The sequence below is a fragment of the Sander lucioperca genome, chromosome 1 (assembly GCF_008315115.2).
Source record: "Sander lucioperca isolate FBNREF2018 chromosome 1, SLUC_FBN_1.2, whole genome shotgun sequence".
NCBI classification, from domain to species: domain Eukaryota; kingdom Metazoa; phylum Chordata; class Actinopteri; order Perciformes; family Percidae; genus Sander; species Sander lucioperca.
In genome coordinates, this window is record NC_050173.1 from 35,370,066 (window position 1) to 35,383,311 (window position 13,246).

At 40.6% G+C, this 13,246-nt stretch overlaps 1 protein-coding gene across 3 annotated transcripts in view; it reads left to right on the top strand.

The window, feature by feature from the left end:
* LOC116064304 (A disintegrin and metalloproteinase with thrombospondin motifs 2-like) overlaps positions 1 to 13,246 on the top strand; it is a 122,441-nt gene that overhangs the window by 96,948 nt on the left and 12,247 nt on the right. For 2 of the 3 annotated variants that reach the window (XM_031319411.2, XM_036007277.1), the window contains 8 exons: positions 6,519 to 6,602; positions 8,318 to 8,474; positions 9,388 to 9,493; positions 9,815 to 9,958; positions 10,784 to 10,916; positions 11,649 to 11,678; positions 12,787 to 12,900; positions 13,009 to 13,154. In XM_031319411.2, the coding sequence (XP_031175271.2) occupies positions 6,519 to 6,602; positions 8,318 to 8,474; positions 9,388 to 9,493; positions 9,815 to 9,958; positions 10,784 to 10,916; positions 11,649 to 11,678; positions 12,787 to 12,900; positions 13,009 to 13,154 (914 nt within the window). The remainder of the gene's footprint in view (positions 1 to 6,518; positions 6,603 to 8,317; positions 8,475 to 9,387; positions 9,494 to 9,814; positions 9,959 to 10,783; positions 10,917 to 11,648; positions 11,679 to 12,786; positions 12,901 to 13,008; positions 13,155 to 13,246) is intronic. The other variant, XM_031319412.2, reaches the window with a different exon arrangement.

Here is a 13,246-nt window from a genome sequence, read left to right on the forward strand (position 1 = left end):
TTCCGCTTCCCACTCCTTTCCCATGTGTTTACCTCCCTTCCCCACATTGTATTTTTTTTTCAATTGCATCAACAATAAGTCTAGCCACCTGGCTTAATTATTCACAAACCATTTCACAATCTATCAGTAGATGAGCATGCACATGCACATATATGCACCATTTGTTTATTTTAACAAAGTGTGTATCTTTGACACAGGAGACCACAGTTTACAGCCCTTTTCAGTTGGTTTCTTTTAACCCTGGCACTATTTTCCCCTGATCTTAATTTAAAATGTTTTAGTCGTTATCCTTACATCAAACCTGGTCTATAGTGTTGGCAGATCTGAAAACACTTATGAGTCACTTATGACTTTCATATGGGTCATTTTGAAGGGCAATGATAAACAGTTAAAGGACCTGTTACCTGACTCTTGATCTAATAAACTCTCTTCATTTGGAAAGTACAGTAATATGCTACTTTGCTTGATAGTTAAAGCATAACTCTCACCAAAATGCAACCTAGGGTCTTTTTGTGAATGTACCTGAGTCAAACTTTCTTTTAAAAGCATAATTAGGACGGAAACGCCACTTTTAAGATTTACCGTATTTTCATTTATTTTTCGGTCAAATGGCCTTTTGAATGGGAGAGCTAGGGGCACTACTATGATCGCATCAAAATCGCTATTTTTAAAACACTAAGAAGGCTCGACACAACATGAAACTACACATGAACTCGAGTATTGAGAACATTACACAGAGTTTACTAAAAAGAAAGGTTTTGAACAACTCACTGTAGCTGTTGTTTTTCCGGTCACCGTCCATCTCGCAAGTCAAAAATAGTCGAGGAAGGAGTGTAAAGATGGAAAGCTCCTAAAGCTTAGTTCCATATAAATGCACGGATAATTTATTGTTTTGTCGTTAGTAAAAAACAATATTGACCTTGTAGTTGAAAAAGGAGCCTCATATATGAATGACATTTCCTCCTATGGAGTCCGTTCATTTCGCATTCGGAGATCGACTATTTTTGACTGAGAAAATGGCGGATAGCGTAAACAACAACTGCTAACATGAGTTGCTCAAAACCTTTGTTTTTAGTAAACTCTGTATACACAAACAATGTTCAATGCTCGAGTTCATGTGTAGAGCCCCTGGTGATACTTCGAGCAAAGTTTCATGTTGTGTCGAGCCTTCTTAGTGTTAAAAAATAGTGATTTTGAGGCTATCATAGCAGTGCCCCTACCTCTCCCATTCAAAAGGCCATTTGACCGAAAAACACTACAAAAATACTTATAATCTTAAAAGTGGCGTTTCCGTACTAATTATGCTTTTAAACAACTTTAAAACGAGTTAAAGTTTGACTCAGGTACATTCACAAAAAGACACTAGGTTGCATTTTTGCGAGAGTTACGCTTTAATGTTTGGAACTAAAGTGTGGCTCTATTAACAATTTTTTTTGTGGCGGAGATTGTCTTTGTAGATGGAAAAACGAAATACTGGAATGATATGTAGATGCACAGTAACATTTCTACAATAATGTACATTTTAGACTTTTTGAAGGGAAGAGAGGTGTTTCACTGATATGGGGTCTTTTTTATTAAAAGACAAGAGATAGAACACTGGCATCAAACTTTAAGTAGTGTGTGGCGTATATTTAGTGTGATTTGGACAGGGAGGACAACACAAACAAGAAAAAAACAACCTTAATGGCAAGACAATTAACCGTGTCAAATCTAGAAAGAGAGAGACAGAGAAAAGGTGACACAAAAGGGGGAAATAAAAAATCTGAACAAAATAGAGACGGGGAGGAGAAACAGCTGGCCAGTAAGCTCTGTGCGTTGTGTTTCACTTGGCCACAGGTGACAAAGTGGGCTGAAGCAAGAGTGTTGTAGCAACAATGTTGTGATAAATCCTGTAAAATATGCTGTGTGGCAAATGCCAAGTGGAGGCCATTGTGCGGTAATCTTCCCATGGCGACAGTGATCTGTCTGTCTACCTGTCTGTCTCACCCATTAATGAGGAGGAGAGGAGACCTTTAGAGAGGTGCCGCTTAATGTTAATCACACTCTCCATGGATATGAATAGTCACTACTGATGAGGAAGGTACACGGGTGTGTGTATGTTTAATTTAAATGATGCATATTGGCATACTGAGGTGTCTTTTGTCTGCACCTTTATACCTCCAGTATGTGATAAGCCTCATTTCTGTAAGAGCTGTCTGGAAGTGGTGCCGATTGTTCCATCTTGTCTTTACCAAAGCTCCTGGAGGCAGTGAAAAAGTCATATTAATGAGTGGTAGGAAGAGCTGGGAAAGGAGAGGTAGTCCAGGTAATAATAGACACCTTGTTAGCTGGAAGTGTCACAGATATGTACAGTAAGGAGCACTGTCAGACAGAGAGCTCAAAATTATGGGTCTCAATTTTTAAATATTCCCATGTGTGTTGACAAAAAAAATGTAGAAAAGCTGTCCAAACTCTAATTTATGTAGCACTCGAGCCAAAATGTATCAGATGACTCAGTTCTGTCTCATCAGCAGCAGAGTGTTTTTAATGCATAATTTCAAAATGTCTTCATGATGAGTTGATGTACACAATGAGCTCAGTGTATTAAGCACTGTGAAAATGTTCATATTATACCACAGTTATCTAGAATGTATTTTAAACCTTTATGAGCGTATTACTGCTATGTATCTTAGTCTTAGTAAATCAAATTCTTACCTTAAATGTAATTTAAATATTTAAACTGAGGTATCATTGTACAAAATGTACCGTAGGTGTGAACCTGTGGATGAGGGCAGCTAATGAAGGGCCGATTAAAAATAGCAAGACAGAACTGTTCGTGTCTCTCATGTTCTTGGGTTTTTAGTCTGGACTATCCCTCCTTTATTCTCTCTTTTAGAGCACTTTGTTTTGCTTTGCTTTTGCAGCTGTTAACATCTCTCTTTCCTTTTCATGATTTAGATTATAATTGAATCTCTAACCCAACACTGAAATTGAAAAAAACATCCGGATTAACAGGTTATAAATGTGCAGACCAACAAAAGCAGAATTTAAGTTATTAATGTTTTCTTAAGCAGCTAGGGTTAATTAAATTAATTTAATTAATAAAAATTATTTCCAATTATGATGCACATAAACAAACACAATTCTCATTATTCATAAGTAAAACATTTGAATTATACCTATAGTATATGTGGTTAAACAATTGCTGCCTTTAATATCACTCCTTGCTCATCCTTTGCCAATTTTCTTCTACATTCTCTCTTCAATTCGTCCTGCCTTTTGCAGAGTTAAGTGACAGGCCGTGGCTGCATTATTTATCTGATAGTAATGACTTTGTGCCTTGCTGACCTCTAGGCATGCATTACTTAAAACACACACACACACACACACACACACACACACACACACTCACACACACTCACACAGTCTACCTTGGACACCTGTAGCCTGGGTGGTAAATAATGACACGTGGTGTCGCCCTTCAGCAGCATTAATGAGACACATGCCTGTACAGTTGTTAACAATGAACTATGTGTATGTTGTGACTGTTGGTGTTTATGTGTGCATGCATGGGTAATCACATTTCAGTGATTATGTGGGTGTGTTTGGGATTATGAATCACTGTACCATATCTGTCCTCTAATGTACAGAATATGAATGTGAAGTGTCTGACTGTATGCAAGTGTTAAAGTACATGACAGACATCAAGCTAAAGTTAGGGCGTGTGTGTGTGTGTGTGTGTGGCTGGGTGTGTGTGTGTGTGTGGGTGTGGCTGGGTGTGTGTGTGTGTGTGTGTGTGTGTTGCTGGGTGTGTGTGTGACTAGGTGTTTGTCATTAGAGTGGACCTTGAATTGTCAGGGTCACCTGGAAGTCAGCTGTCCCTAATTAGCTTAACAGTTGTCAAGGAAACGGACTAAATCAGGCCAAATGTGAACTGACCAAGCCAAGTGTCCATGTCATCTCAGACAAACACCGCTACACACACACACACACACACACACACACACTCATTATGTGTCATTTACTCACTTATACTTCAGCCTGCAAAAATAACGAGAGAGTGAGACAAATGTTACCAAATGAGACAGAAATACCAGCCGCTTGCCAGTCAGACAAGATGAAAACTGCAAACACACACACACACAGACAAACACACACACACACAGACACACACACACACACACACACACACACACACAGAGTCTCAGACAGGGTCAAACAGAGAAGACAACAACATTCTGTCTTTGTTTGGGGGTTGCTTAGCAACTCTTTTTTTAATGTGTGAAAGAAGCATCCAAAATGTGGAACTGAAGGTTGCTGAAAGAAAACTTATTTTGTGTCGTTGACTCTAAAACTCATCCTCTTTCCTTGTTTTCAGGAACTATCTTATTATGAAATACTAAAAGTATATTTTTTTAAATGACATTAGTTTTAACATCATCGGTTGTTGTCACAGTGTATACATTATATTCAGTTGTGGAAAGTGTAATTACATTTACAAGTACAATTTAGAATGACTTGTACTTTATTTGCACATTTCCACTTTATGCTACTTTATAATTCAACTTAATAACATTTCACAGGGAGATGTAGTGTAGTTTTTACCTCACTACATTTATCTGACAGCTACAGTGACTTTGCTTATTAGGATTTTACATTCTAAACATATAATCAATTTATAAAATATGATGCATTATTACAGATTACCACTTTGGAAAACTACAACAGTAGAATGTTTCTTACAAAAGTGTGCTCAGAAATATAAATAGTCTCATAGGAATATGAAAAGTATTTCAGGATTTTTTTCAGTTAGAGTCCTGGAGGAGTTACGCAGGTATTGGGCAGGAAAATGAATCTCAGCTTTGTAAGTGTGAGAAAATGACTCAAGAAGCATCACTTGATAAATCTCCGCCAAGTCTCAGTTTTGACTTGGAGTTTTTTAAAGATGTGACCATTGACTACTTGAGTATTACTCTCTTCTTTCCTTTATGTAATGCTCTGTTCCATTCACAGTTGAAGGTCAAAAAGTCCCGATTACAGTACTGTCACAGACTAATTACAGCCTCCATTATTTCTTGTGTTCCAGCTTGGAAAACCAACACATGGTCTTCTGACATAAAATGCAGATTCCACTGAAACCACTTACTGTATGTTATTTGAGTGACATTTGGCTACATTAGTAAGTTAGCTTAGAATGCTGGCAACTGTCAACTTTAAATTTCAGAAGGTTAATTAGTATATTTGATTATTTACCAAACAGATGTTCCCGATCATGAAAATTAAACATGACTTTATTTTCTGAAAATGATGTTAAGCTGTTAAGCCTTTAAGTTGCAGCCATGTTTATGTGGTGATGTAAACAAATAAATGTATTCCAGTCGGTTTGTGGTTACCGAATTAGGATTCTGACTTGAAGAATCATTGCACTGGATTTTTCCGAATACGAGGATGGAATTTCCGACTTAACACAGAGTATGGAACATACTCGCGTTAGGAGTGTTAGGTAACTCTCTTCTTTAAAACCTGCAGCTCTATACTACATTTGTTTTCTAAGAATGCTTCGTTTCCACTCCCTAAGCTCGTTCTATGTCCTCATTTTTCGTCTGTGCTCCCTGTCCTCTCCCCTCTCTGCTCAGCTTCTTGTCTCCTTCCCTCTGCCTCTCTGTCTCTATCTGTAGCATTCCTCAACTCTCTACCTTTCTCTCGCTGGGTGTGTGTGTCTGCAATTTTGTTCTTCATCTCTGTACCTCTGTGTGTGTGTGTGTGTGTGTGTGTGTGTGTGTGCGTGCATGTGTGTGTGTACAGTATGTGTGTGTCTCTTTCTCCACAGCGTGTCCATAAGCCATCTCATTACGGCTGTCTGTTTTTACATCCCTTTGCCTCATTAGGCACCGCACACAGCCACTGAGGACAGCAGGCCTCAACTCCTGCGCCAATTTACCTCTCTCTCTTTCTCTGTCTGTCTCTTTCTCTCTCTCTCTCTCTCTCTCTCTCTGTATATGTTTTTCGCCAGTATAATGCTCTCTGCATCTCCCTTGTCACACATTACCTTGTATCCTTGCATTAGGCTCTTTCCTTTCTTCCTTCATCTCCTCTCCATCTCTGCTCATGGGAAACTAAGTTCCTTGCACTTTCCTCAACTTCATTTTCTCTCTTTTTGGGGCCTTTCTCTTCTCTTCTAATCTCTAATATCACTGTGTTGCTGGTAGTATAATTTAGGTTTATAATTTGTAACTACTGTATGTATCCTTTGTTAATAATTAATCATGAATCTGTTATAAGCCATTTATAAGCTTTATTAGAAACGGAGAAAGCACTTAAATGAACATTAATTGATGGATTAGTTCCATCACAACCCAGCAACTCAAAAGTTATAATGGCTTATAACTGATCTATAAAGCATTATTAAAAGATTTACTGTATTAACCATTAATAAAGCTATTGGATACAATTTATAAACCATTTAGATATCAGATTAGATGTTGTATTTACTCTGCTGAGACTTGTGTTCCTTCCTGTTTCTTTCTGTCTGACTCCAGGTGAATGAGATCTACCATGACCAGTCTTTGGGAGCAAAGATCAATGTGGTTCTGGTGCGGATTATCATGCTGTGCAACGGCAAGGTAAGACCTGACAAGACACGAGTTTTACTGAAAAGTCGACTGTGATGCAGTTTCTTAAAAGTGGATGCCTTGTCTCTCTCTGTCAGCACTATCTTTGATACTAGGATTTTGCTACAATCGCTTTAAGTACCTACAGTAAGCACAGCCAAGTCGTACACACACACTCATAAACAAACACACAGACACACACAAGCACTCATGAGCATGCACTGATGCCCGGAGCCTGTTATTCCAGTGGACTGAGCAAAAGAGGAACTAAAAGCATGCAGCATCCCAGGGGAGTGTTTTCAAGTCGCACGCCTTCACAGTTCAGCACCAAAGCACACAGAAACTCTGCCTGTTATGCAATCAGCCTTCCTCCCTGTAGGCTGCAGCACAGAATTATGGGAAGTCCAGGCAAAGATAAACAATCAATGATAGCCCTCCCTCATTCATAAACAGAGAGACCGGACAAAGGGGGTAGCATCCTTTTCTTCTGGACTGTAACTCTATCTTCCTGTCTGTGCTGAAGAGAAGAAGAGAGAAAGAGTGGAAGAGATGGAAAAGGAGAGATAAAGCAAGAGATGGCAGGAACGGAGAAGGGCAGGGATTACCCCACAGGATGATACAAGGAATTTTATTGCTGGATAGGTACTCTGTGATACACTTATGCTGCTGTAGCCTTATCTCTGCCTCTCCTCTCTACATGTCTACAGTCCCAGTGGAGCCCTGGAAACACACACACACACACACACACACACACACACACACACACACACACACACACACACACACTCTCTCCTACATTGGTCATTCAGAGCCAGCCCCTATGCAGCTTCAGCCAAAGCTCCGGCTGTCCATCATCCCCAATTACCGTGGCAACAGAGCTGCACCCAGACAGCCTGCCGATTGGCTATGTGACCCTGAATGCAGGCGCACCTACACACCCACACTGCACACACACACACACACACACACACACGACACACCATTCCAAATACATGAAACACACTGAAACACACAAGCACCTGATGAACATGATGAAGCACACGTGTGCAGTGCACTCTGTCTAAGGCGTGTTTGTGCAGAGGCAGGCCATATGTCTTCACTGCAGCACACTCACATGACACACTGTTTGATTCAGCTGTGCATTTTGAGTGTGTGAAAACGGCGAGGAAATGTAGAAAGCGAGGCAAAAAGGAAGCAGTGGAGGAGAGAAATGGAAAGACTTGTACAGCAGAATGTAGGGAGGGAGAGGAGTGGAGATCTAATGAGGAAGAGAATGATAGGTGAAGGTGAATAGAAGCAATCGCTGCTATCAGGGTGTTAATCATAAGTAAATATTCTGTAATTGGACATGTTTTTTACTATTAGTGCATAGCTCATTAATAGGCAGCTCTGTGTTCAGTTTCCTATTCATTGTTGAAGCCATCAAGCTTACAGGATCCTAAATCCTTCATTAATGTGAGTACTCTGTGCGTGTGTGCGTGCGTGCGTGCGTGCGTGCGTGCGTGCATGCGTGCGTGCGTGCATGTGTGTTGTACACCTCAGCAATTTGCAAGATGTGCTGACAAAATACAACATTGTGACACTGCCCCCTACAGGGTTGAATAAAAATGTATGTAAATGTATCAGAACTGTAACCTGAAACCTGAAGTAGCAGGTTTAGTTCCCTGTTTTTGTATAATCTTTACGCCCTTTTCTCTCTTTCCCTGTATGCGTCTCTCTCTTTTCAGTCCATGAGTCTGATTGAACTGGGAAACCCATCTCAGAGTCTGGAGAACGTGTGTCGCTGGGCCTTCCTGCAGCAGAAGCAAGACACAGGGGACGCCGAGTATCATGATCACGCCATCTTCCTCACACGACAGGAATTTGGCCCCACGGGCATGCAGGGTAATGGAAGACATGAACATACTAAACCCTTACAGTTTAACATATAGTACATACATCGAAACTGCACGCACACCCTCTTGAGGACCTAAAACTCATAAGCACACACGGTAAACTCCCCTCTTCCTCCATAAAGCTGCATAGTGCACCGTGGGTTTGGTGGTTTTCTGTGCAGCAGAGTGCAGGCTAACAGGCAGGCCCAGGGGAGAGGCCTCTAAAGGCAGTGGCCTAGCTATTCAGAAGCCCTTCAGCTGCCCTTGGGCTCAGCCTTCACCAGCAGAAAATCAATAGGCAGAGCGGGCCAGCCACAGTCCCACAATTAAAGGCAGTACTGGACAGACATGCACACAGGGAGTTGGAGATTGGCATATGTAAGGGTGGAAGGCGATAGTTTAGGGTTAGGATTAATGTTTCAAAGATTGCTGTGTTTAAGTAGTATACATTATACATATCTTTTGATAGATAAGTTTCAGATTTAAGGTGAAAAGTGAGTATATTTAACCAAAAATGAGCACAATAGCAGATGTATATTTCAGTATTTCAAATTATGATTTATTATTTATTATTAAGATTTGCCTAGAGACTGACTTAAAATATTGTTCAAATATTTATGACAGAATTTAAGAAAATATATACAAATCAGATCATTTGACAATATGAACACAATGAGTAATATTTATGTTTATTGGGCTCTCACTGATGTGTTTATTTGGGTGGGTATGGACAACTTATCTAAGTTATACACTATTTTTCTTCTTGCTACTTTTCCATCATGCACATGTCAATAGGTTTGTTAGATTTGTGTATATTTTGTGTGAAATGTTGTGTTGGAAGAATACACTGAAATGAGCAAAAATATAACACAACAATAAGTCTACAAATCCTGACCATTGTGTCTTTCTTCCTGGTTGCCTAGGTTACGCCCCAGTGACGGGCATGTGCCATCCGGTAAGGAGCTGCACTTTGAATCATGAGGATGGTTTCTCTTCTGCCTTTGTGGTGGCACACGAGACCGGACATGTGTAAGTGCATTTTTGCCATAACAAAGTCTTAAAGCCTGCCCTCGGCAAAAGACAACAAAGCAGTCTTATAAGACTGTATTGATTTATGTCAGGTCCATCGGTCACCTCAGCCAATTTTCTGATGAGAGAATTGTTACTACCTACCTCCCTTTGTTCCTTGTTCTTCTTCTCCTCCCACATGTTCCCAATCTGTCTTCGCTGGTTCATCTCCTTTCCCTTCTCTCTCTCTCTCTCTCTCTCTCTCTCTCTCTCTCTCTCTCTCTCTTTCTCTCTTTCTCTCTCTCTGTCTCTGTCTCTGTCTCTGTCTCTCTCTGTCTGCAGGCTGGGGATGGAGCACGATGGCCAGGGGAACCGCTGTGGCGATGAGGTGCACATGGGCAGCATCATGGCTCCACTGGTGCAAGCTGCCTTCCACCGCTTTCACTGGTCCAGATGTAGCATGCAAGAGCTGGGACGCTACCTAAGGTGAGACACAAATAAACAAACACACACACACACACACACACACAGACAGATTCCTACTAGGATTTCATTATATATTGGTTGTTAAAGGTCGATACTTGCATCAATATTTTTTTACTGAATTTGTATCCTGTTGATATTTTGTGTGATTTTATTATTATACTAAAAGTTATTATATTACAAAGTGTACAAGTCTTACTGCCTGAATGGTTTTCAATGTGAAAAAAACAAATTTCATGAAGGTTTCATGAAACGTTCCATTAAACACATTTTAATGACTTTTAATGAATTTTAGGTAAGCAGGCAGCTTCTGAAGGCATAGTGATCCACCACGCATACTACGTGAAAACACTTGAATAAATTAGGGATTTAAAGTGTGTAAAAGCTAAACCCAGTCATTAATTGCATTAATTGATCGACAGACAAACAAACAACAACATTTATCAGTAACTATTTTGATTAATTAAGTATATTTTTAAGCTAAAGTGCCAAAGATTCATGGCTTCAACTTTTCCAATGTCAATTTTTGCTGATTATCTTAACCCTCTGTCACAGTACCTTGAATATCTTTTGGTTTTGGAAAATGCAAGCGATTGAAAGACATCACCTTGGGCTTTGGGAAATTGTGTGTTTTTCACCGTTTCATGACATTTTATAGAGGAAGTTATTAATAAAGACAATAATAATAATAATAATAATCTCAAGGTTAATCAAAAATGAAAATAATCATTAGTTGCAGCCCTAGATTTAATACTGCACAATGACATGAATAACTGGAAGAAAAGAAGAAAGTCACATTTCATCACATTTGTTTTACTCCTCTTGCAGTTCCTATGACTGTCTCCGTGACGACCCCTTTGACCACAACTGGCCATCCCTGCCTCAGCTTCCCGGTTTGCACTACTCCATGAACGAACAGTGTCGCTTTGACTTCGGCGTGGGCTACACGATGTGCACCGCGGTAAGAGATCCCCATAGTCCCATGGTGACTTTACTAACATAGCATAGAGTTTACTAACAACTAGCTGCTCTAACATACTGAAGAAGGCAACTTCTACAACAGTTTCCACCAGTCAAGCTTAGCATTACTCTATCTCCTGAGATGATGCCGTTTTTCAGAGTTGGGGTAAACTCATTTTGAATTCAGTCTATTCAGTTAATTCAGAATTTGCTGAATTTCACTGTGGAAGATGCATTTGTATGGGAACTCTTGAGCTCTAAAAGCTTTCTAAACGCAGCGCTGACATCTATCTCTGATCTACATTGTAATGAAAGAGTCACACATACACAGCTATTCACATTCTTCTGATGTCCTCTGCTTTCCTCTCCCGGCCAACGGTGGGATTGGCATCTTGCTTAAAAGCAGGTAATTGGTTTTTATAGCTATTTCTTTTTTCTGTTGTTAAATATGATTTTTTAAATGTATTTTAACACAACACTTACCTTGATACCACAGTGCCTTTACATGATCCTGTCACAAACAGTATTTTTGTAAACACAAATGGCCACACAGTTAGACGAGGTTCACCCAGCTTCAGCATCTCGCCTTGTCACCCTCACCCACTCTTTGACTGTGAAGCCATTGTGGCACACTGTTGGGAAGCTGTTGCTAGATTGACAAAGGGCTTGTTCAGGGGCTTTGCACACATTGCTAGATTACCCTCTATTCTCTTGTCAAACCCATTCCCCTCAGCTACAAAAGGCGGGCCAGTCAGGAACGCAGGTAAGGTAACCCCACCTCCCGGAAGACATGTGGCCCGTCATTTGTTTTCTCAGATTTTCTTTTGTCTTCTGAAGTTGTAATTGTTTGTAACGTTGCTCCTTACTTTCCTTTTTTTTATTTTTATTTTTTTTACTGTACTTTGTTTCTCTGTTCTACCCATCATCATATTTTGGATGTTAGTCTGCAGGATTCTAAAATGCTCATTTCCAGAGGCAGTGGCTGTAAAACCCCTAAAAACACTGACTATACTGGTTCAGTGGCTATGGGGCAGTTCAACAGTTGAACTGTACCATATCCCGATTTCTTTCCTGCAAATCTGTGTTAAATCACAGCAGCGCTGGCAGGAAGAGCCTCGTTATATTGGCACACTCACGACTATAAACGAGTGGAAAAGGTTGGAAAGATGTCTTTCCCATCCAAGGGGAAAGGGCTGAGCCAGAACAGAGGCTGTTTTTCCATGTTTCACTTCAGCTTTTAGGATCCTCCAGTCTGATGTCATTGGTGATTACCTACCACAGTCTAGCCATTGATTGTGACTCGCCCTCTGACCTGCAAAGGTCCCCTGGGGTCATGGTGGGTATGAAAGTCTGTGGAAAGGAGGGAGGAGGGCACAGCCCCTCAGACACTGGACTGCGAGTCAGTTTGGTGGTATCCTCATCAATCAAGGAGGAGAATTTGGTCCTTGATCTGTGTCCAAGGTCATTTTTGAGGTCAATGAGACCTCAGCTTTTGGCCTTTTAACCTTCTGCCCTCTGCCCTCTGACCTAATTAAACCACGGGCTGTCTCATTTTGAGAGTCTCGTCTCTCTCTCATCGTTTGGTTTAGTTTGCATGAATGGCTGTGTGTTTCTCAGTGGAGCGTAGTGTACAGTGCAGTGACACAGTGCAGGGTCGGTGTTGTTATTGTTGGGTATAATACTGTTGTGGTTATTGTTGTAGTGATATTTCTCTTCTCATCTCTGTTTTTATTTTTTAGTGTTTAGTCTCATTCCAGCTGTCTCATGATGGTTGACTTGTATTATTGAAGGCCAGTCTGTTAGCCCAGTGTGTGTACTGTGTAGTAGGGCTTTTAATTGTAAGAAGGAGTCTCTCTCTGTGTGCCCTGCAGTATCGCACATTTGACCCATGTAAGCAGCTGTGGTGTAGCCACCCAGACAATCCCTTCTTCTGCAAGACCAAGAAAGGACCGCCCATTGATGGCACCATGTGCGGGAACGGGAAGGTATTTATACACGGTTGTACTTCAACTTACATTATGTGGAAGAAAAATTATTTGATGGCACACTGTATCCAAATAGCAACTGTTTGTTGTATTATTTGCCTATTGCAGCATTGCTTTAAAGGTCACTGCATCTGGTTGACACCTGACATTATAAAGCAAGATGGAAACTGGGGTTCGTGGAGTGAGTTTGGTCAGTGCTCCCGCACCTGTGGTGGAGGAGTACAGTTTCGCACACGTGAATGTGACAATCCTAGGTATGAAACAGTGTTTCCGTGTGTGTGTGTGTGTGTGTGTGTGTGTGTGTGTGTGTGTGTGTGTGTGTGTGTGTGTCAGTGTGTGTCTGTGT